Source organism: Bombus bifarius, unplaced genomic scaffold (genome assembly GCF_011952205.1).
Source record: "Bombus bifarius isolate JDL3187 unplaced genomic scaffold, Bbif_JDL3187 scf7180000008240, whole genome shotgun sequence".
Taxonomy (NCBI): domain Eukaryota; kingdom Metazoa; phylum Arthropoda; class Insecta; order Hymenoptera; family Apidae; genus Bombus; species Bombus bifarius.
In genome coordinates this window covers 333,908-353,624 of record NW_022884534.1, presented here as the reverse complement: position 1 = coordinate 353,624, position 19,717 = coordinate 333,908, and the positions used below count along the sequence as shown (strand labels likewise).

The window sequence follows — 19,717 nt, the reverse complement described above, 5'->3', positions numbered from 1 at the left end:
CATATATATGCACATTACGATTTTCTTTTTCATTAAAGTAAAAATCTTAATTATAAATACAAATTCCTAGATTACAAATACCAAAATTGTATTAGACTGTTCAGCGAGTCGAATTAGTTAAGGCAAACAGACGCACGTGGCTGGGTAGGAGCGTATTCACAACCTTCAGATACTACAGAAGAAAATATTGATGCATTGTTCCTCATATATTTAACTACTTGGTATAGTAAAGATTTTTTGGTTTATACAACATATTTTAAATTGTGTACACCAAAGTTTGACTGGGTTCTCAGTCCATATTGTACATTATGCATATCATAAACCTCAGAAATCAAAGGAAATCAACATCTATCAGCCATTAACTAGAGTCCTTTGTATTTATCATGTGCTTAGCAATCCTAGCCTTACCTTTATTGACTCGACTCATTGAACGGAGTATAGAACTTAAGTAATGAATACAAAAATTTTAGTTGAAGATAATATCTTTATCAATTTGGAATATAAAAAACAGGTTGAAATTCTACAGAATAAATAACGTTTATCAATAAAACTTTACGTCAAATGCATTAAAAATTATTATGACTCTTAAGAGTTCCTATTACCATAAGAATAAGAATCTTGAATAAAACTCCTAGTAATTAGTCAATTATAATATCATGGAACTTTTATTCTGTTATTGACATTGCAGATGCAGGATTCCAACCAGGTTGAAACAAATCCACTGCTAACGGTGTACAATGTGATGATGGTTGATCCTTCATATACATTGTTGCCTAAAATGATAAAGACATAAATTACTAGATATTTATTTTACACATTCCTTAATCACATTTACATACAAGAAATACAATAAGCTGTTGTTTTGTCGTAGAATCACAGTCTTCTCCAAGTGTGGAGGGATACAGTACAATATCACCATTTTTTTTTATATCTGCTCCAATAAGTTTCAGACACTGTTTTTCATCAACCCTTACTGTTTCGATTATTGATTCTATAAAAAATATTGATATGTATTATTACATAATAATGTTGGAAGATTAACTTGGAATTTGTATTTAATAATCTTTAAAATTATTTCTTACTTCTAGTAGATATATCTGCAGATAAAAATCTCACTAAAAGTGTAGCACACCCTGAGGTTTCCGCAAAAATATGTGGATAACGTCGTATTAGAAGTTTTGTAAGCAGCATATTACCACGATTTCCTGATAAATTATTACCACTGGGGGTACATACTACTTCATCTTCTGTTCTTCGTATAAGCAATACCGTGCCATTATATCTTTAAAAAGAAGCAAAAATTATACATTTGTTCATATATATATACACGATGCTTCAGTAAAATTTTATAGTACCTATTTAATTGCTCAGCAATATTCAAATTGAAATAGTCCCTAATAATGTTTCGTACCAAACCCTCTAGCGATGAGGACATTGTCATAATAGCTAACGGAAGTACATCATCAAATGTAGCATCTAATACCTGTAAAACATAATAACTTCTTTATATAATAATTTTATTTTTCAAACAATTTACATAAAATTATTTGAATTAAATTAGTGTATAAAATGTGTGATGTAATGATCTTACCAAACTTTGAATAGAAGGATAGTTCATAGCAGCCCATGTTGCAGTGTATCCACCAATACTCCAACCATAAACAATTATTTGTTCCTCGGGGAATTTTAAATGATCGATTGCGAAGCGCATTACGCAATCGATAGCATTCTCTTCTTGAAGAGGATACGGCGCACCCTTTGTAGTCATTTTCATGTCTTACTGTTATCATGTTATGATCGTAGTTTGATTAAAGGAGAAGTCTTGCCATTACTTCAATTACATTTAATTTACATACATGATTGATATTAACTGTAACATTGCCAAAATTTCATCTTTGCGATTTAAAATGAGATATAATAAAGTAACAGCAATTCTTCTCATCAAAGTATCAACATAAAAAGTTGTAAAGTTTGATACAAAAGTAATACTTACAGTACTGCTACCAAAACCTGGGTGATTCCAACCCAATATAGAATATCCTTTACTCATTGGAGTTGATATAATACCAGTTTCATAAAATCCACAATTTCCTTCACAAGTGATAACCAACATGTTACCATTTGTTTTCCTATAAAATTAATATATAAATATAGATAAGGATAATGTATCAAAAAATAATATTTTTAGAAAGAAACGTTACTAATGTTTACATTACTTGTTACGTCTGTCAACGAATATAGCATCAATTTCATTATTATCTGCAGTTAACAATTTGTATCTTTCCCCACCATGTTTTATTAAATGTATTCTTCCTTTTAGAAGTGTAGATCCTATATTAATCATAAATTATATCAATAAATAAAAGATAATACAATGTATGCAATAATGATCTATTTAACTTACGAAATGCCCAGTTAAGAACTGTTACACTTCCAGGATATATCATCTTAATAGCAAAAGTGTGAGCTACAATATACGATAAAAATTTACAAGGCAATGTACATATAAATTCTTTACCAGTTTGCCTTTTTATACGACCACTAGAAGCTGCAATTTTTTCTAAAGTCAACTTCCCTTTAGCTGTAACCCTATAAATACAAATTCAAAAAATTATTCAAAATCAGATATATATTAGTTTGATATTAGTTTAGTAAAAAGAATATATACTTTTCTATATTTCTGATGTCAAAATCTACAGGTCTTGCCCAGAACTCAAATTCATATTTATCAAGTTCTTGCTTTGTTTCGACATTATAATGTGCATTTACTTCATTCAGTGTTTTCAAGAATTTCAAATATATTGGATTATTGGCTCTAGAACAACCACGAGCTGCTAATGATGCAATAAAAATTGCACTAGCACTTGCTGCTAATTTGCACAAGAAAGAAATATTCTCTGTTATAGAATTGCTGTGTTGATAGAAAAAGATAGCCACTAATGGAATTGTATATAGACTTATGGACCAAATTGCTGCAAACTGAAATAAATTTATTAACAGATTTGTTTCACAGACGGGACATTTGTTTCCATTATGTAATTAATTTCATGATAAACAATTATCATAATTAACAGACTGCAAATTTTTATGCATTTATATGAGAACTGAAAATACAAAATTGCAATAACATAAAAAAATATATGACACATCAAAAATATAATACTTTCTATAACACTTGGTAATAAAACAATTTTCCACAGAGGTTCCAAATTTTTAATTATATTTTCGAGAATATAAATTTGCATAAAAATCCGTAGTCTATTGACGATTGATGATATCAATTTCTAGAAACACAATTAATATTCTTAATGGATCAGTTTATGTTATTAAAAATAAAATTTGAACATAATCTTCCTTTTAATGAAATACTCACGCAAATTACGATTTGATCACCCCATCGTTCTAAACTGTTAGGCTCATATGATTTCTGAAATAAATTAATAAAGACATAACCTAAAAATACACTAGTCTAATAAATTTTGTGCAATTATTAATAAATACCTCAACTAAACGACCGATCCATGTTATTTCATAAACTTTAAAAAGGCGAGGACCAAAATTACATTTCCAAAGTGTGCGAATGAAAGACATTTCTCATTTGTTTCAAATATTTCAAACAAATCAACGTTTCAAATCACCAATGTAAAATACGGGACACGGCAACTTAGCAAATCATGCACATAACATAAGAAAACAAACCGTTACGATTGGTAACGTATTTGTTGGATAGATGCGATCATATGGTCTAAAAAAAAAAAAAAACACTATTAAATTCGTTTATGATGAATATGTTCTGCCCTCTTTCTTATATAACAATAACTTATAATGGTTTAAACATAATTGTATCATCGAATATTATAAAATTTCTACGAACACTTGTTGGTAAATTTCTAAATAAAATTGATTTGATAAAAATATATAGTTTTACCAAATTTTGTCTCTTTAATAATTTATTATTTTGTTACAATTTAAAGGAAATAATGAAAGTTCTATGTTTTACAGAATTAGTAATTACATTTTTATTGTAAATTATTATTAGACTTTGGATGTTTATCTAATTTCATATTTTAATAAAACTGACTATAAAGAAGTGGGGCTTAAATAGAGATTTGTTTCATCTATTAAATATTATAACGAACATTTTAGTTTTGATATTTTATAAATTTTACATACTAGGATTTTGTATAATATTGACTTTAAAAATTTCTCAAATATATAAAAATCCGTGGTCTAGTTTTTACATATTTTCCAATTTATTGTCAATTATCCATATGTATTATAAATGTATAATGATCCATAGTATAATTATTACATATTTTTGAATGTATTGTTAATTATCCGTACTTATCATAAATGTGTAAATGTGATTCACTGTCTAATTTTTTTGTTACCTGTTGTAAAATTTATTCAACATTTTTTAAAAAACTTTACAAATGATCCCTATCAGATAAACACAAAAATCAATAAAACAAGAAACATTCGCAGAAACTGCTTATACATGAAATCGTTATAATTTTGAATAATATATTTATAGCTATTTAAACACCGCGGTCATTTGATTTATACGCATTTCGTAAATATAGAAAATCAATTGTATCTATGTATAATAGTGCATGATCTTGCATAACAAACGACCTATTGCAAAAATTAATAACTAGTAAATTTTCAGTAAAAATTTATAGTTAAACGAATAAAAAATAAAAATTGTATCATTCGAAGCGTGTGTTTGAAATAGTATGCGAGGAATTGGACAATTTGGTTGTGCATGGGTCGATTCTGGGTCCGTACGTTAAATCGTGCTTTTTGGAACGTATAGAGAAGTTACTGGAAGATTCAGAACAAGTATATACGATAGTGGATGTGGATAGTATTACGTGCGACATTGATAATACAATTTTTCATTTCTATCGGCATATTCAACTTTTTTCAATATGTCAGATTGGAATACCGCTCCTATTACATTACGGAAACGTCCACCAAAAGCTTCAGTACTTAAATCAGAACAGGTAACTTTTTACGGTACATATTTTCCATCTATTTTGTCTAAGATGATCCCTAGACCAACATCTATTGTTGTGTAATTGTATTTATTTACAGGCAGTGAATGCTGCACGTCGTCAAGGATTTGTGATCGAAACACAAGCAAAATGTATGTAATTCTCAAGATTGTGTATTCTTAAGATTTGTATTATTAAATCTTAGGAATACATATGTATATGTATACATATAATTCTCTAAATTTCGTTTCATTTCAAAACATGTTTCATATGTTTGAATATTATGAGGCTAATATGATGCAATACAAGACATTGAGTTTCATTATATTATTTACATTTTTTTCTTGGCATATTATATATATTTTAATTTATTTGAAAGTTAATAAGTAAATTGTTTTTTCCTTTGAAATATATAAATAAATTGTTCTTTTTTGTTAGGGGGTGGAGGAACAAATAAACAACATGTAGCTACTAAAAACACAGCTAAGTTGGACAGAGAAACAGAAGAGTTGAAACACGACAAAATTCCACTTGATCTCGGTAAATTAATTCAACAGGGAAGACAAAGTAAAGGATTATCTCAGAAAGACCTTGCGACAGTATGTTATTATTTATGTAACTCTTATACATATTTATGTTGTTATGTAAGATATATTTATATATATTTGTTACTTTTCTGTATAGAAAGTAAATGAAAAAGCACAAGTCATCAATGATTATGAAGCAGGTCGTGGAATTCCAAATCAAATGGTGATTGGCAAAATAGAGAAAGTGTTGGGAATCAAATTGCGTGGTAAAGATCGTGGTAAACCATTATCACTTCCTGGGAATAAAAAGTGAATCTTGAGAGGAACAATCTGTATTTCTTACCTTTATATATTGTTCCCTACACAGAACTGCAAGAAATATTGTAGGATTGAGAATGACTCTCACACTCTTTACCTTTAGTTATTTTATTATATACTTTAAAATAAAATATTATTTTATTAAATATATTACTGTCTATTGTAAAGTAGGTTGTTATAGTACGCCTTTGTGTACAGAGTACAAGGAGTGCATTCTTATTTAATTTTTAAAAGTTATATATGTGTTCAATCTTCAAATATGCAAACATTAATTTATGAATTATAATTTGTCTACCGTTTTGTTATATTTTTAAAGTACATCCGACTACTATTATTGTGATATACATCTATGAATAATATTTTACAATTTGGTTAATGTAGGCTAAATAAAATAGTATTAATGCAAATAGAAGTAAAAGGTCTATATGTGTATGCATACAAATCATTGGTTTGATAGCATTTATACACACACATACACACTCATTTCAATGTATAATACGATACAAATCACAATAGTTGTATATAAAGATAAGAAATTATTAAATAAATATTAATTATACTTTTTTAGCGTTAACTTTATTCATATAGAAATTTGATAGTGTATAAATTTTATTTCACTCCATTAATCTTTTCTCAATTCAAAGGTTGAATCCTGTATGCCATCTTTTGTTATAATTTTGATACTTATAGAATCACCAGTGTAAATATCTCTTTCTGCAGCTGATATGAAAACATCTTTTATAATTGCAACAGCTTTTTCTTGAGTTAAAGGGATAGGTTCAACACCTTCTTGATTTTTATATCCAATCTAAAGAAATATATTACTTTGATAGGTAGTTACAATCCAATTTAATATAATAATAGTACTGCTGTTCACTACCTGATTGTCCAGAAGAGGCTGCAGAAGAGCACCAGCAGAACCACCTGCTCTATATTTTGTTACTTCACAATGTCCTATGGGATCATAACTGTATACACAACCTTTACCATCCTCATCTAATCCACCAAGAATGTTGCTCACATAATAAGGAAAGAAACGTTTATAATATAACATTGTTGATAGCATCTGTGCAACTGCTAATGTTGGCATTTCTTTTTGGTGTTCATGTTCATACATCTATCATACATAAAAAAGGTTATTAAGAATTATTAAGATTATTAAGAAATATTTTAACATTAAACTGTAGTAATTAAAAATGAAACTTCATCAAACTTTACCTGCATTCTTGCAGACAAAAGTCTAGTTAAAGTGAGCGTATCGCACCAGCAGCCTGAACAACCCAAAATAGTTTTAGATGACAAAGGGAAGAGTTTTTGTTGTTCACGTGTATAAATGGAAAATCCTGTACTGAGACGTGTATCTGCTGCTATTACACAGAAATCATCTCCTGCAAGGGCTATGACACTCCTATAATTATAACAAAAGAAATTTCTATATAAAGTGAATTTGTAATAGTTTGAATAATTATATTATTACATTATTTAAAATTCACAATTATATTATTTATGATAGAAAAATATAATAAAATATATAAATATATAAATATGATTCATTAATATTAAGAAGATATAGGTTATGTACAACTTACCCTCCGTTATCAGCGTACGGACTGAAACTTTTCATTTTTGCTGCTTGTGTCTCGTAATCAGGTAACGATCTTCCCGAATTTTCACTTAAAAGAGCCATTTTCTTTAATGTTATTTTGTAAACTAAATCTTAATCACTCCTCAACCTGAATGACAATACACTTTGCAGTGAAAATGGCAAGCAAAACAGCACTTTTCTCACATATAAACATGTATGATTGTCATACTTATGATTGGCTAGTTCATGCTTATCTCTACACGAATACACCAATGGCAATAAAATTACTTTTAAATTTTGCAAGTGTACAACAAATTACAGGTACTTTCAAAAGAACTATAAAACACATATATACATACTTACGCCTTACATATTGTATAACTTCTAATGCTTTTAGATTACATTATTAGCTTGTTAATTGGCCGCTTTTATCCCCACTATATTTGACAAATGTCTAGGCGCGTAATTCTAGCATTATACGTGTTGAGTTGTTCAAAAGATTCGTAGCTGTTATCATTTTCTATTAAATAATGAAACATTCAAATAAATACTGTTTTTAGTTGGACATTAAAAAGAATTAGGTAGGAACATTGAAAATTCGCTAATAAAATAGATTTTTCTCGCATATAGTATAGTCTCATTATTATTTATAGCATCTGCAAAGTAATATAGTTTAATTTGGAGTAAATGAGGGATATGTAATTGTTAAATCAAATAATACAATTTTATTAATTCTAAATTAAATATTATTCTTTTTCTTCTCTCCACTTGTATAAACTCAAAATTGCGAACAGTGTTGAGTTTCTATTGGTTATCGTACCTATTCTATTAACCGTATTGCTGTAGATATCTGTAATGTGAGGTTTATAGCTAGCATCGGAATGTATTGCACATGAATGAACGCAACAAATTATCTTATCAGTATTGATAACGTTCGGACAGGTTGGCAAAATTGAACGATATTGCAGAAGAATAAGACAAGTTTTTAATAGTGTATCGAGATGGCAACTGACGGCAGAAGACGCGTCGCATTAATTACTGGTATTACCGGACAAGTAAGGTTGCCATTTCATACTTTGTTGATATATAGTGGCTCAAGACTGTATTTGGAATTTATCATAGAAAATATTTATGTATCTATTACACGTGTTTCGTAAAACATCTTGAAATTTCATTGTGATAGAACACTATCTTTCACAGATACGTGTTAATTTTTTGTATTCTGTTTGGGAATTATATCATCTCAATTTGTTATATTACTATGTTTTCTTTCTAGGATGGTTCCTATTTAGCTGAATTCTTATTGGAAAAAGGATACGATGTACATGGTATAATTAGGAGAGCTAGTTCTTTTAATACTGCCCGAATTCAACATCTTTATGCAGATCCAAAATGCCACCGCCAAGGCAGAATGAAGCTTCATTATGGTGATATGACAGATTCCAGTAGTTTAGTTAAAGTGATTAGTTCTGTGCAACCAACAGAGATTTATAATCTTGCTGCTCAAAGTCATGTCATGGTACACATCTATTTTTGAAACTGTATTTTATGATTATTTATAAGAGTTTATTTGGCAATGTATTATTATGTTTTCATAGGTAAGTTTTGAAGTAAGTGAATATACTGCTGAAGTAGATGCAGTAGGAACAGTTAGATTATTAGATGCAATACGTACTTGTGGCCTTGAAAAATCTGTAAAATTTTACCATGCGTCAACATCTGAACTTTATGGCAGAGTAACTCAAGTACCACAAAATGAAAAAACTCCATTTTACCCTCGTTCACCGTATGGTGATTACATATAAATATTATCTTATGTTTAATTTTATATATTTTAAAATAACATTAATTTGAATATTAAAAATTTCAGCTTGCGCAAAATTATATAGCTTCTGGATTGTGGTAAACTATAGAGAAGCATATAATATGTTTGCATGTAATGGTATATTATTTAATCATGAAAGTCCTCGTAGAGGAGAGAACTTTGTTACAAGAAAAGTAACTAGATCTATAGCGAAGATACAGTTAGGTTTACAAGATGTTCTTGAACTAGGAAATTTAGATGCTAAACGAGATTGGGGACATGCAAAAGATTATGTTGAAGTAAGAGAAACATATATTATTCTTTATAATACTGGAAATATTCAGAAAGTTTCTTAAAATCTGTATACTTTACAGGCAATGTGGTTGATGTTGCAACAGCCAATTCCGGATGATTATGTTATAGCAACAGGAGAAACGCATAGTGTTAGAGAATTTGTGGAGGCAGCATTTCTATATGTAGGTCGTACTATTAAGTGGGAAGGTGAAGGTATAAACGAAATAGGACAGGATGCACAAACAGGACAAGTATTGGTTAAAGTAAATCCTAAATATTTCCGTCCGACGGAAGTCGTAAGTATTAATTATATGTAACAGTAACTACACAGTATTGTAACATTATAGATTAATTATAAATATTTGCTTGTACAGGATGTACTTTTGGGTGATGCTAATAAAGCGAAGGAAAAAATTGGCTGGAAACCTACTGTTACGTTTGAGGTATTTAATTATTAAAAAACTTGATACTAATATTTATAATAAATATAAATATATCCATAAATATAGTAAATATTTATATTTATATATAATAATATATAATAATATATAAATATAAATATAGTATTAAGAAGTATTATTTTAGGGTCTTGTAAAGGATATGATGGATTCTGATTTAGAACTAATGAGAAAAAATTCAAATGCCTGAAATCATTGTTTATTGATGATAAGAAGTTGATAAGGGAGAAGCTGAAATTATCAAGATAAAGATATGATAGAAGTTAATGCATTTTTAAAATACATTCTATGTCTCCATGAGACAATAATATTTAAAGTAGGTTTACTATATTATAAGAAATTCTAATATAATATATATTCTTGGGTCAGACATAGATGAGCTTTCTACTACTTAAGATACAAAAAAAAAAATAGCTCTTTTTAGTTTATTTACTACACACATACACATGTGAATACTAAATATTATTTAATTTCATTAGGTATAATCTCCATATACCATATATTTTGTAAAAGGATCGTCATAGATTTGTTATTACTCGTTTGCTGTTATGCTTTAAAGACTACATTCTAGAAGTTAAAAAATTATTCAACTTAAAAAAACATTTAATTGCTGAAAGATAGCACAATTCTTGTATACAACAAGTCTTCCTTGTACACACACTATAATTTTGTATATAATGTACCATATTTTAGATTAATCGTTAAATAATACTTTTAATCTTTATATGCAACATGCGATATATAATTAGAAAAATAAGCACATTTTTGTAATAAACAGCATTTATTTTATATTGTATTCAAGAATTTTCGATAACCTTAATTCAGTATATCGAATAAGTATACAATAACAATATCAAATCAATTATTTATTTATTTTACAATTAATTATTTTTATATTAAAAATGCATAGTTTCTACACATTTAAATAGGAGATTCGTTTGTGGATTTTCGCAAGATATTCTCGATCGTAAACATCATCGACTTTACACAATGTCCTTGAGCTTGTTCAGCATTTTTCTCAATTGTTTCACATCTCTGTTCATCTTTTTCCTTGCGTGTCAAATTGGATATGATTTCCGGCGAAACCTAAAATAACAAGGTATAAATTTACAAAAAAAATATAATCATCTTCCACATTATCTAAAAATTATTCCAACACTTGGATCAAGTAGACCCAGTTTCTTTTTAAGAAGGCATTGTAAGAAGCTCTGAAACCAAATTCGAAAACTAAAAAAGAAGAAACAAAGAAAAATGGAAAAAGGAGTGAAAAAGAAAAAAGAAATAGTAAAATAAAATTTTTTAAAGATACAACTCAATTTGATTTTGCATACCGAGACCACCGTGTGATGCTGTTCCTGTTTATCCTGCGTCAATCCTCGTTGTCTCCTCATCCTTCTTCTTCTATAATTACCATGCTCGAACATCTCACTTGCAGAAGGATCTAAAGTCCAGTAGCTTCCTTTACCAGCTTGATCTTCCCCATTATCGTTTCCAATCACTTTATCCCTTGGTATCTTCACAAAGCAATCGTTTAAACTCAGATTGTGCCTTATACTGTTCTGCCATCCTTGACGATTTTCTCTGTAATAAGGAAACCTATCCATAATGAATCTGTAGATCCCTGAAAGGGTGAGTCTTTGTTTAGGCGAAGAATTGATTGCCATGGCTATTAAAGCGATGTATGAGTATGGTGGTTTCTCATAGCGTGGCTGTGGTTTGTATCTTAGTAGAGGAAGGTCCCACGAAAGAGGCACGCTCCTCGTGGTCAACACATCCGGGACTAAGTTATAGCAGCTTGGTAGAGGACACATGGTTGGAAATGTTTCTTCTGTGCTCCAAAATTCGTAACTTCTGCGTAGATCGCAGTTGTAGATCTTCGACAAGGAGCAGGGGTGGTTTTGGTAGCTGTTTGGCTCCATTAGAAGATGGAATGATCAAAACATTTGATGTTCGTGCACTTTCTTATATTGTTATCGATATTTCTTCAAGTTATAAGGGACCGAAATTAGAATTTTTATTATTATTTGGATTTTTAGGATTGAAACTGAATTCTTTATTATTTGGAGTATTGGATTTTTTTAGAAGCCTATTATAAAATTGAAATCTTTGTAGTTTCATACAATTTCACTATCTCCTTCCTCTCTTCATGTTCTTATGCCTTATCCTCGTCGATCTTCGTTCTCATCGTCATTACCAGTGCCATTGTCTAAATTTTCAAAAGTCGTTTCAAGACTGTGATTCACACAGATACAATTTCACAAGTAAATAGCCTAAATCGCAAGCACTTCGTTCTCTGTGTCCACTTCTTTTGTCTTCAAGCACCAACAACATCCAAGAAAATCCTCGAGTACCTCTACAGTCGAACCATGCATTCTTTCAGATTGAACAATCACCTAGAGAGCACTTCACAATCATTCACAATTAGTTTTATGATCTAATATCGTAATTCAACACTAGAAATTATAATTCAATTGTTCAACACCAAGAAGAAAATTTATGAATAATTGAACCGTCCAGGGAGGAAAGTAGTACAATAACAGTACAATGACAATATCTTCAAAAAATTAATGAAGTTAATTCCGTAACGCATTGTGGGTGGTATATAATCGCATGTATGTAATTTCGGTTTCCGCAGAATATCGGAAGGTAAACAAATTGGCCAAACTGAAGACATCCAACGCAAAGTAAACGAAAGAGGTGGATTTACGTCTTCCGTCCACAATATTAATAAACTTAAACTTACATATGTAAAGAAATAATACAAAATTTTCTTATATCATCTACCTAATTAAAAGAGAGACACACTTGTGTCATTTTTCCACTGATATCCTCAATTGTACTTCTTAATAAAAATAATTACTTTTGCTGATTGCTTAACTTGCTTTGTTAAAATGACACGACTGGTTCTTCTAGGTGTTAAACGTTGTATAATGCTTTTAAGATTGGAAACACTGAACCGCCTCGAACTGGTCCGAGTTCGTATACGTCGATGACTGACTACGATTTGCGGCTGGTTAGACCAATTCTCTAACGAAGGGTGTTTAATTTGACTCGGAGATTCAGAGGATGGACCAGCTCCGCCCATCGTGGCTTCCTGGAGGTACGTCGTTCGCGCGTTTTCAATGCGAGGGAGGCGTCGCGTTACCTATCTGAGACCCGTGGGTACATGTTTTATTGCTATTTACACATATGCTGTCCCAACACCCACGCCGGCAGTAAACGAGCCGATATGTAAACAAAGTTGCGGTAATTATACCGAAACCGTGCCGCTTCTTGGAACCGCTCTTGTCTTCCTCTTCTGTGCTCGCCACCCTCTCTTCCACGTTAGCGGGCCACGGTGACTTTGACTAGGGGGAAAACCGTCAAGTCACCCCTTTTCCAACGAAGTTTCGCGATTCACTTTCTGCTGGACTAGAAAGTAACGTTATAATTAATATTGGAACTATCGTATGTCTGAACTACTAACTGCTAACTACTAATTATTATAAATTTGGAAAATTTGTAAGTGAGTTAGGTATAAATTTTGTATCAATGAAATCCAGATTACACGCATATAATCTTATTAAAATCTATCTTATTAAGAATTTATCTTAGTAAATTCTAGATCTATAAAAGTTGTATGTGAAAGTTAAAATTGTATCATGAATAATTTAGATCTACATGTTTCAGGTTTATCAAATTTTTGTTTAAGATAAAATTGTATTATAAATTTTATTATTTATAATCATCCTATATAATTATATTACCTATAATCGGTCAAATTAAATATCCTTTAAACAGAAGCTATCTATGTTTTCCTATTCTACTTTTATAGATCTATTTTACAATTGAGACAAAGCGTTATCAATAAAGGTTAACTTTTATCAATGCAGCTATTAAACGAAGATATGTTCTTCACTTATCTTTGACTAGGTTTGTTTCCACATTCTTCTTAATGCTTTTATTATCTCATTCTTAGCGATCATTAGTTGTCAGCATGCTGTTGTTATTAAAACAAATCAATATCAAGATCTTCTATTATAAATACTCCTACTTTTATTATATTCAAATATTTCTCTAAATTTTATGAACCTTGATTCCTGAAGATTATCTAAAAAACTATCATCACATGAAATAACATTCTGCCGGTAATTTTTAACGATCCAGTAACTTAAAAATATTTCTTTCAATCGTGTTTTTGAAGAGGCCAAGCTACAGCTACGGCCGTAACCGAAGATGAAGAGATTGAGGGAAGAAACGTCGTTATTTGTTTGTTCGCCGTTTCTGGTGCCGTCCTTCGAGCTTCGTTCCATCTTGAAATATTAAGAAACAAATCACCGTGGATCTGACGGCGGAAGGAACCGGCGGATTAGCGTATTCAAAGCTCCAAAGTACCTTGGTCTCATATCCCGGGCATCCTCGGTATGTTCTTCGAAAACAACCAGAATTGTCTTCGTGGTGTTAATCCTGCGCCCCTGTTTTCCGTTCCTTAAATCATCCCGATGGTATAAGTAAAGAAAAACATTTACAGAAGCTGCGGCAGATGGTAAAAATAATTTTCGTCTGAAAGAAAGTACATTTCTATTTTTTATTCAATACTATTATACTTTTTTATATTTATATTTTCTAGTTTTATCGGAATATTTTTAATTTTTTTTTTTTATTATTTTTAAATTGATATAGTAGTATATGAAATATACTACTATAATATATAAAATTCCTGTAAAAGATTTTTAATTAATTTCATTTAAAGTCAAGACTTATTATCTACTCATTCAAATTTTAGATCAAAATATTGAGTAGTTATTTTTCCAGTTGTAGCAAATTTTTCTAAACCATATATAATTTAGGTAGGAGTATAGGAATTTCAACTGCCATTAGAAGAAACTTTTAAAGAATTTCTTTATATAATATTTTAAAGAAGAACGTAAAGATATAAAAATTCCTATGAGCGTTTTTCGGTGATTGGGCTGGGAAGAAAGATTTTTTCCTATGTTTTATTTACAGGATCGGGCAACCGCAGAAGCCTTTCCTCTTTATCGGCGATACTGCCCCGCAAGCGCAGGCGGTCTTGTTTGCGGATCGTTTCGTTTTACTGCCCAGTATCCGCTCGAATCTAAACAATCGTTCCTTATTGACAAAATCGGCGGGCGTCTGCGGCTTAGCCAGTTTCGGATTGTTGCTTCTGCGACGTTTTACGAGTGTGGGAAAATTCACAGCGCGAGCCAGAACCACGTCGTTCCGGTAAACCATTTCGCCTCAGGGCCCCGGCTAAATCGCAAAAAATAAACGAACAGTCCCTCGTGGTGGTGAATTTTCTTGGAAATAACGAGCATCGCTATCTTGCTGCGGTTATATCAGACCTTGAAAACGGACAACGCGATCGAAGAATCTGGTAATCGAATTTTCTTTTTGGCCATTAGTAGTTAAGTGGTTTGTTTGTAATTAACATAGCGAATGTCGTGAATTTGAAGTTTAATAAGTATAATACGGTGCAAAACGAATTTCTGTAACTGTCTTAATTTATTTAGTTCGTCCTAATTTTCATTCATTCAATGTTGGGTTCCATTTCATGCAATCAGCCGTTTCAAATGATTTGCTTGTTATTTTGTAAAGTCCTTTAATATCCATGCCATTGCTGCTGGATTATCCTTTGGTACCTGCATGATGAAGTAATTTTTATATAACATCTTTATATGAAATAATTATATTTATATAGAATAATCAGTTATAAAGGATGTTTCATAACATGTGGGACTAACTTCAATGATAAACAGAGGGTACGAATGACAAGTTATGAAACAACCTGAATGGTTAGATTTCTTATTTACCATGTGTCCGGCTCTGTTGACCCAGTACATAGAGAAATTGCCATAAGACTTTACATAGCCTTCGATGATGTTCTCTACTACCAAGGGAGCTCTGTCGGACCTGTGCCAGGAATTAGCGTCTTTCCACTGCATCTTTTCAACCCAGCGTAGAGTGCCTGCATCGTTGTGTCAATATTATACTTTACGTAGTTATCGCAAAAATTATAGTTCTTTGAAAGTGATGCAAAACGATTGCGCAGAAATGTATATTACATTTTTTATAAATAGTTTTCACATGAAATGTTTTTCATAATTTTGCAGTATTCTTTCTTTTTTTATTATTCTACTATTAAATCAAGGAATTGAAGAGATGTTAAGGTGATTATTTTAGAAATGAAGATACCTGGAGTGTCAACGATGAGGTCCATATGACCACTGATTACCACAACCTTTAGTTTAGTTTCGTTCAACAAACTTTCCACTAGAAAAACAAATTCGATATTAATTGATTAAGATTCTCTATTATTTGTAGAGAATGGTGTTTGTTTGACAGTTGCACATAGCGGCGACATTGTTTTGCTCGGAGTTTATTTATTATTACATTATGTATGTCCTAACGATGTTGATACTCCGAGGCAAAACAACAACATGATTCGAATTGTCCTCTAGCTCATGTGCCGCTACATATTCTTAATGTTTCTATTATCTATTAGACAGCACCTATATGGATAACAGGCTTCATGAAATCTTCTCTTAATTTGCTGAACACCAGACCGGATTGGGTGCTATGATTAGAAGGTAGATTAAGGCTTTTTTTTACAGGGCCGTTCATCAGCTTGCTTAAGGATTCCTGGCTGAAGATGGAATATTCTAAAACGATCAAATAATTCTTAAAAATTATCGTCCTGTATAATCAATTAATATTAATATTATTATATATCGTTATGTATGGATCATTGACAATTATATTAAATAATAAATTATATTTTTACCTTGAGCAAATGTTGGTTCTGACACAAGCCTTTGCATAAGGGAGAGTTGATTGCTATCGGGTTCTATTTTCGTTAGAATGTTATAGAAATCGATATTATTAGTAACTTCACCAATCACTCCTTCGGTATAGCTCCACAGCTTGGTTGCGTTTGTCCATCTTTTGCTATCTACGGCCTCTTTTGTTCGTAGAGCTGCTTTGTTGATCTTCTCATAGCCGTCAGTGTCTACCATACCCTACAAAAATATTTTGCCAATTAATATAAAAAATGGATAGTGTATAGATGATGTAAAAACTGAAAATATAACTGATAACATTAAAGAAGGTTTGTCGTACTGTGGCGAGTAAAAAGGGCGCCCAAGTCATCACGGAATCAATGGGGGAGATCCAGGCGTCACCAAGGGCTACACCCTTCAAGTTACTCTTAATTTTTTCTTGTTGTTGTGCCTGTAATTTTAAAAAGAAAGATGAAGCAATGGTAAAAGGAACATACATGCAAAAGTCGGATATTAAATAAAATAATTTAATTAAAATATATTACCTTACCTTGTACCATGAAAGAGCAAATTCTGCACCCATTTTTCCTCCATAAGACTCAGTGGTGATATATGTGGGCACATCAGCGAATTCCGGTAGCTGTTTCAAGAAACCTTTTATACATTCCAAGAGATCGTGTGCGATCTCTGCATTCGTTGTCGTATATCCTCCTAGCGTAGTGGTATAACTGAAGCCCGTGCCGACTGGGTTGTCGATGAAGAGAACGTTGTAATCTTTCACCTGTGAATGTTTCAATATTTATTTATGATATTTATATCTACTTAATTACTCTTAAAGCTTCAAGAAATTATTTCAGAGATATTTTTATCAACGACTTTTTTTAAACTAACTTTCCGTGTACGTAATGAAAATACTAAATGTAATATTAATAATAATTTTCGATAGACTTTTATAAAAAATTCTATGGTTTATCGGAAATATTGATTTATAAAGAAAGTATATATATACTTATATAACATATCAATCTCTAGTTTTAATGTTACATTAAAGCTGTTTAAACCGTGAGAGCATTTTACCGAAGAAGATTAATTTCTTTTTAATCACGACTAGATCATGAAACCGGACATCTATTTACTTTACCAATGATCTAATTTCATTTGACGAATTTCAAGTTAACACCGATATCGGGGCTTGCTTAAATGGAACACGATAAAACAAGAAAGAAAGATCGACCAAATCGATAAGTTTTAACTCATGTTAAAGTCATCTGTTGACTTTCTGTCCTACCCAAGTGAAATTCCTCGGCTTCAAGTTGACGTCCAGAGGTCCAAGTTCCTCAAAGTTACCATAGGATGTGGAGGATGCCCCGGGTCCACCTTGCAACCAGATGATCAACGGTTTCTCATAGTAGGATGACACATTCGCAGTGGTATAATAAAGCCACCAGAACATATGCGAAGTCGGTCGTACTTTCACGTATCCCCATTCTTGTTCTCCAGGACCAAATCCTTTTTTGGCTGTCGAGTAAAAGCGTTGTTTGATTAGAAGCGTAATCTTTGGCGTATTTGCATAAGAGTTTTAAAGATTTCGTAATTTCTAGTCGAAGTAAACGAAGGATAGATGGTATTAATATGTTGACGCTACTAAAATTACTAGAAGTGATCATAGTTGCGTTACTTCAAAAAGAAATGCCACATTACAGAATAGCGTGTGGAATATAACGTTAATTCTTTTCTTATTTATTTATTTTTCTTTCTTTTTTGTTGAAGAATATCTGACCTGAATTACAACGACTGAAGAATATGGTGCAAGGAAGTGTAAAGACGAGTAGCTTAAACTATGCAGATTTTAACTTGGATGTCTACGTATATTTGCTGAGCTTTAGAATATGACAGTACAAACAGGAATATTCTTCTGCAGAGTAAACGATTTAGTCACTTTTGCATAACTATTGACAGAACTTTTTCTTTTTTGTGGATAAACGAGTAAATGATATCTCGTAGAACATTAGTGTTTAGTTGTTTGAAAAAATATTTGAAATAAAGTATCTCAATTAGACTGGAAAGATCTAGTTTGAAAATGATAATTTCATAAAGCAGGAATTTAAAATAGAAAATGGTGTTGTTGTAGAAATCTAATAAATAGGATATACATATTTATACTTAAATATCATATTTTATTAGCACCATATCTTAATACATAACAACATCCTACTATATCTTGAAGCATATTTACAGTATAGGTACTATTATATATTGCTATTATATGTACATGTTATACATTATTATATATAATATATATAATAATATAATATATATAATAATATAATATATATAATATATATAATATATATAATAATGTATACATATAATACTTAAATATAGTACCTATATTATACTTATCCAGATTATACTTACAAAGGGCTTCGGAAGCGAAGCACAGTGTTACAAGCAGGAGTGTCAAGAACTTCATCATTGTTGCTTGAATAACAGACAATTAAAGACTGAACGTTTATACCACGAATCTCGACAGGATGGTCTTATCTACCATTAGCGAGCGATTGATTAGATATACAGGGACCGATTAAACCCGCTGTTTAAGGTTTCCACATTTTTTCGGTGACCCAATCTGCTGCAATCGAACGGGGTGATTTCCTATTAATGATATCCCATTAATTCCTTCCACTCGAAGGATTTTGTAAATGATTACCATCCTCCTCAGGTGATCGCACTAAGCTCATCAGCAAGTCACAAGCGTATAAATACCTCGCCTTACATGTTGTTATTTTGTTTCCCGTTAGTCGATTCTGTCGAATTGTACGCGACTCTCCAACTGCTATTCGGGACATCAAGCTGGTTTCCAGAAATATTTAAAAATAATGATAATAAAAAAAAAAAGAGGAAAATAGGGACGAGTACCGCTTTCACGAACGAAATGTAAATAACAGTTATTCCGTG

At 31.0% G+C, this 19,717-nt stretch overlaps 6 protein-coding genes and 1 long non-coding RNA gene across 11 annotated transcripts; 2 read left to right on the top strand and 5 right to left on the bottom strand.

Annotated features, from left to right (window-relative positions):
• Positions 1–38: 38 nt before the first annotated feature.
• On the bottom strand, positions 39–3,699 carry LOC117211750 (phosphatidylserine lipase ABHD16A). The gene is made up of 11 exons (XM_033455957.1): positions 3,502–3,699; positions 3,374–3,427; positions 2,669–2,979; positions 2,405–2,589; positions 2,217–2,331; positions 1,994–2,129; positions 1,592–1,756; positions 1,356–1,483; positions 1,083–1,282; positions 840–991; positions 39–773 (listed from the first exon to the last, which is right to left on the bottom strand). Exons 1-11 carry the CDS (start codon positions 3,589–3,591, stop codon positions 666–668), a joined length of 1,644 nt encoding a protein of 547 aa, XP_033311848.1. The 5' UTR covers positions 3,592–3,699; the 3' UTR covers positions 39–665.
• A 907-nt stretch (positions 3,700–4,606) lies between these two features.
• On the top strand, positions 4,607–6,401 carry LOC117211660 (endothelial differentiation-related factor 1 homolog). Its single transcript, XM_033455800.1, has 4 exons — positions 4,607–5,006; positions 5,098–5,149; positions 5,436–5,596; positions 5,682–6,401. The coding sequence occupies exons 1-4, from the start codon at positions 4,932–4,934 to the stop codon at positions 5,835–5,837; spliced, it is 444 nt and encodes a 147-aa protein (XP_033311691.1). The 5' UTR covers positions 4,607–4,931; the 3' UTR covers positions 5,838–6,401.
• On the bottom strand, positions 6,387–7,800 carry LOC117211658 (proteasome subunit beta type-1). Its single transcript, XM_033455798.1, has 4 exons — positions 7,432–7,800; positions 7,061–7,250; positions 6,723–6,959; positions 6,387–6,650 (listed from the first exon to the last, which is right to left on the bottom strand). Exons 1-4 carry the CDS (start codon positions 7,527–7,529, stop codon positions 6,465–6,467), a joined length of 711 nt encoding a protein of 236 aa, XP_033311689.1. The 5' UTR covers positions 7,530–7,800; the 3' UTR covers positions 6,387–6,464.
• Positions 7,801–7,926: 126 nt separating this feature from the next.
• LOC117211654 (GDP-mannose 4,6 dehydratase) lies at positions 7,927–15,348 on the top strand. Of its 5 annotated transcripts, none has more exons than XM_033455785.1 (8): positions 7,927–8,008; positions 8,370–8,482; positions 8,704–8,946; positions 9,026–9,218; positions 9,298–9,530; positions 9,606–9,821; positions 9,900–9,968; positions 12,925–13,083. In XM_033455785.1, the coding sequence occupies exons 2-8, from the start codon at positions 8,429–8,431 to the stop codon at positions 13,012–13,014; spliced, it is 1,098 nt and encodes a 365-aa protein (XP_033311676.1). In that variant the 5' UTR covers positions 7,927–8,008; positions 8,370–8,428; the 3' UTR covers positions 13,015–13,083. The 5 variants fall into 5 exon arrangements, 4 of the variants coding, with proteins under 4 accessions (XP_033311676.1, XP_033311675.1, XP_033311679.1 ...); XR_004488288.1 differs by lacking the exon at positions 7,927–8,008 and adding an exon at positions 14,970–15,348 and having other exon boundaries at positions 8,291–8,482; XM_033455784.1 differs by lacking the exon at positions 7,927–8,008 and having other exon boundaries at positions 8,291–8,482; positions 12,925–13,464.
• LOC117211657 (forkhead box protein I1-like) lies at positions 10,604–11,902 on the bottom strand. Its single transcript, XM_033455797.1, has 2 exons — positions 11,315–11,902; positions 10,604–11,069 (listed from the first exon to the last, which is right to left on the bottom strand). The coding sequence occupies exons 1-2, from the start codon at positions 11,900–11,902 to the stop codon at positions 10,905–10,907; spliced, it is 753 nt and encodes a 250-aa protein (XP_033311688.1). The 3' UTR covers positions 10,604–10,904.
• Positions 13,609–14,575, bottom strand: LOC117211664. Its single transcript, XR_004488293.1, has 2 exons — positions 14,358–14,575; positions 13,609–14,275 (listed from the first exon to the last, which is right to left on the bottom strand). It is a non-coding gene; the product is annotated as an uncharacterized LOC117211664 (long non-coding RNA).
• Positions 15,349–15,480: 132 nt separating the features above from the next.
• On the bottom strand, positions 15,481–19,432 carry LOC117211652 (retinoid-inducible serine carboxypeptidase-like). Its single transcript, XM_033455778.1, has 9 exons — positions 19,178–19,432; positions 18,048–18,277; positions 17,310–17,540; positions 17,100–17,210; positions 16,765–16,999; positions 16,493–16,642; positions 16,176–16,253; positions 15,794–15,948; positions 15,481–15,622 (listed from the first exon to the last, which is right to left on the bottom strand). The coding sequence occupies exons 1-9, from the start codon at positions 19,233–19,235 to the stop codon at positions 15,566–15,568; spliced, it is 1,305 nt and encodes a 434-aa protein (XP_033311669.1). The 5' UTR covers positions 19,236–19,432; the 3' UTR covers positions 15,481–15,565.
• Between the last annotated feature and the right edge of the window lie 285 nt (positions 19,433–19,717).

Coding starts and splice junctions, on each gene's coding strand:
- LOC117211750 (XM_033455957.1), bottom strand. CDS start 3,591: ATGTCTTTCATTCGCACACTTTGGAAATGTAATTTTGGTCCTCGCCTT. Junction 1,757..1,993: donor CAGGTTTTGGTAGCAGTACT/GTAAGTATTACT, acceptor ATGACTACAAAG/GGTGCGCCGTATCCTCTTCA. Junction 1,484..1,591: donor ATCCTTCTATTCAAAGTTTG/GTAAGATCATTA, acceptor TATGTTTTACAG/GTATTAGATGCTACATTTGA.
- LOC117211660 (XM_033455800.1), top strand. CDS start 4,932: ATGTCAGATTGGAATACCGCTCCTATTACATTACGGAAACGTCCACCA. Junction 5,007..5,097: donor CAGTACTTAAATCAGAACAG/GTAACTTTTTAC, acceptor ATTTATTTACAG/GCAGTGAATGCTGCACGTCG. Junction 5,597..5,681: donor CTCAGAAAGACCTTGCGACA/GTATGTTATTAT, acceptor TTTTCTGTATAG/AAAGTAAATGAAAAAGCACA.
- LOC117211658 (XM_033455798.1), bottom strand. CDS start 7,529: ATGGCTCTTTTAAGTGAAAATTCGGGAAGATCGTTACCTGATTACGAG. Junction 7,251..7,431: donor CCGTACGCTGATAACGGAGG/GTAAGTTGTACA, acceptor TTATAATTATAG/GAGTGTCATAGCCCTTGCAG. Junction 6,651..6,722: donor AGCCTCTTCTGGACAATCAG/GTAGTGAACAGC, acceptor ATATTTCTTTAG/ATTGGATATAAAAATCAAGA.
- LOC117211654 (XM_033455784.1), top strand. CDS start 8,429: ATGGCAACTGACGGCAGAAGACGCGTCGCATTAATTACTGGTATTACC. Junction 8,947..9,025: donor CTGCTCAAAGTCATGTCATG/GTACACATCTAT, acceptor ATGTTTTCATAG/GTAAGTTTTGAAGTAAGTGA. Junction 9,219..9,297: donor TTACCCTCGTTCACCGTATG/GTGATTACATAT, acceptor TAAAAATTTCAG/CTTGCGCAAAATTATATAGC.
- LOC117211657 (XM_033455797.1), bottom strand. CDS start 11,902: ATGGAGCCAAACAGCTACCAAAACCACCCCTGCTCCTTGTCGAAGATC. Junction 11,070..11,314: donor AGCATCACACGGTGGTCTCG/GTATGCAAAATC, acceptor TTGTTATTTTAG/GTTTCGCCGGAAATCATATC.
- LOC117211652 (XM_033455778.1), bottom strand. CDS start 19,235: ATGATGAAGTTCTTGACACTCCTGCTTGTAACACTGTGCTTCGCTTCC. Junction 16,254..16,492: donor GAAGCCTGTTATCCATATAG/GTGCTGTCTAAT, acceptor TTGTTTTTCTAG/TGGAAAGTTTGTTGAACGAA. Junction 15,949..16,175: donor CCTCATCGTTGACACTCCAG/GTATCTTCATTT, acceptor ACAACGATGCAG/GCACTCTACGCTGGGTTGAA.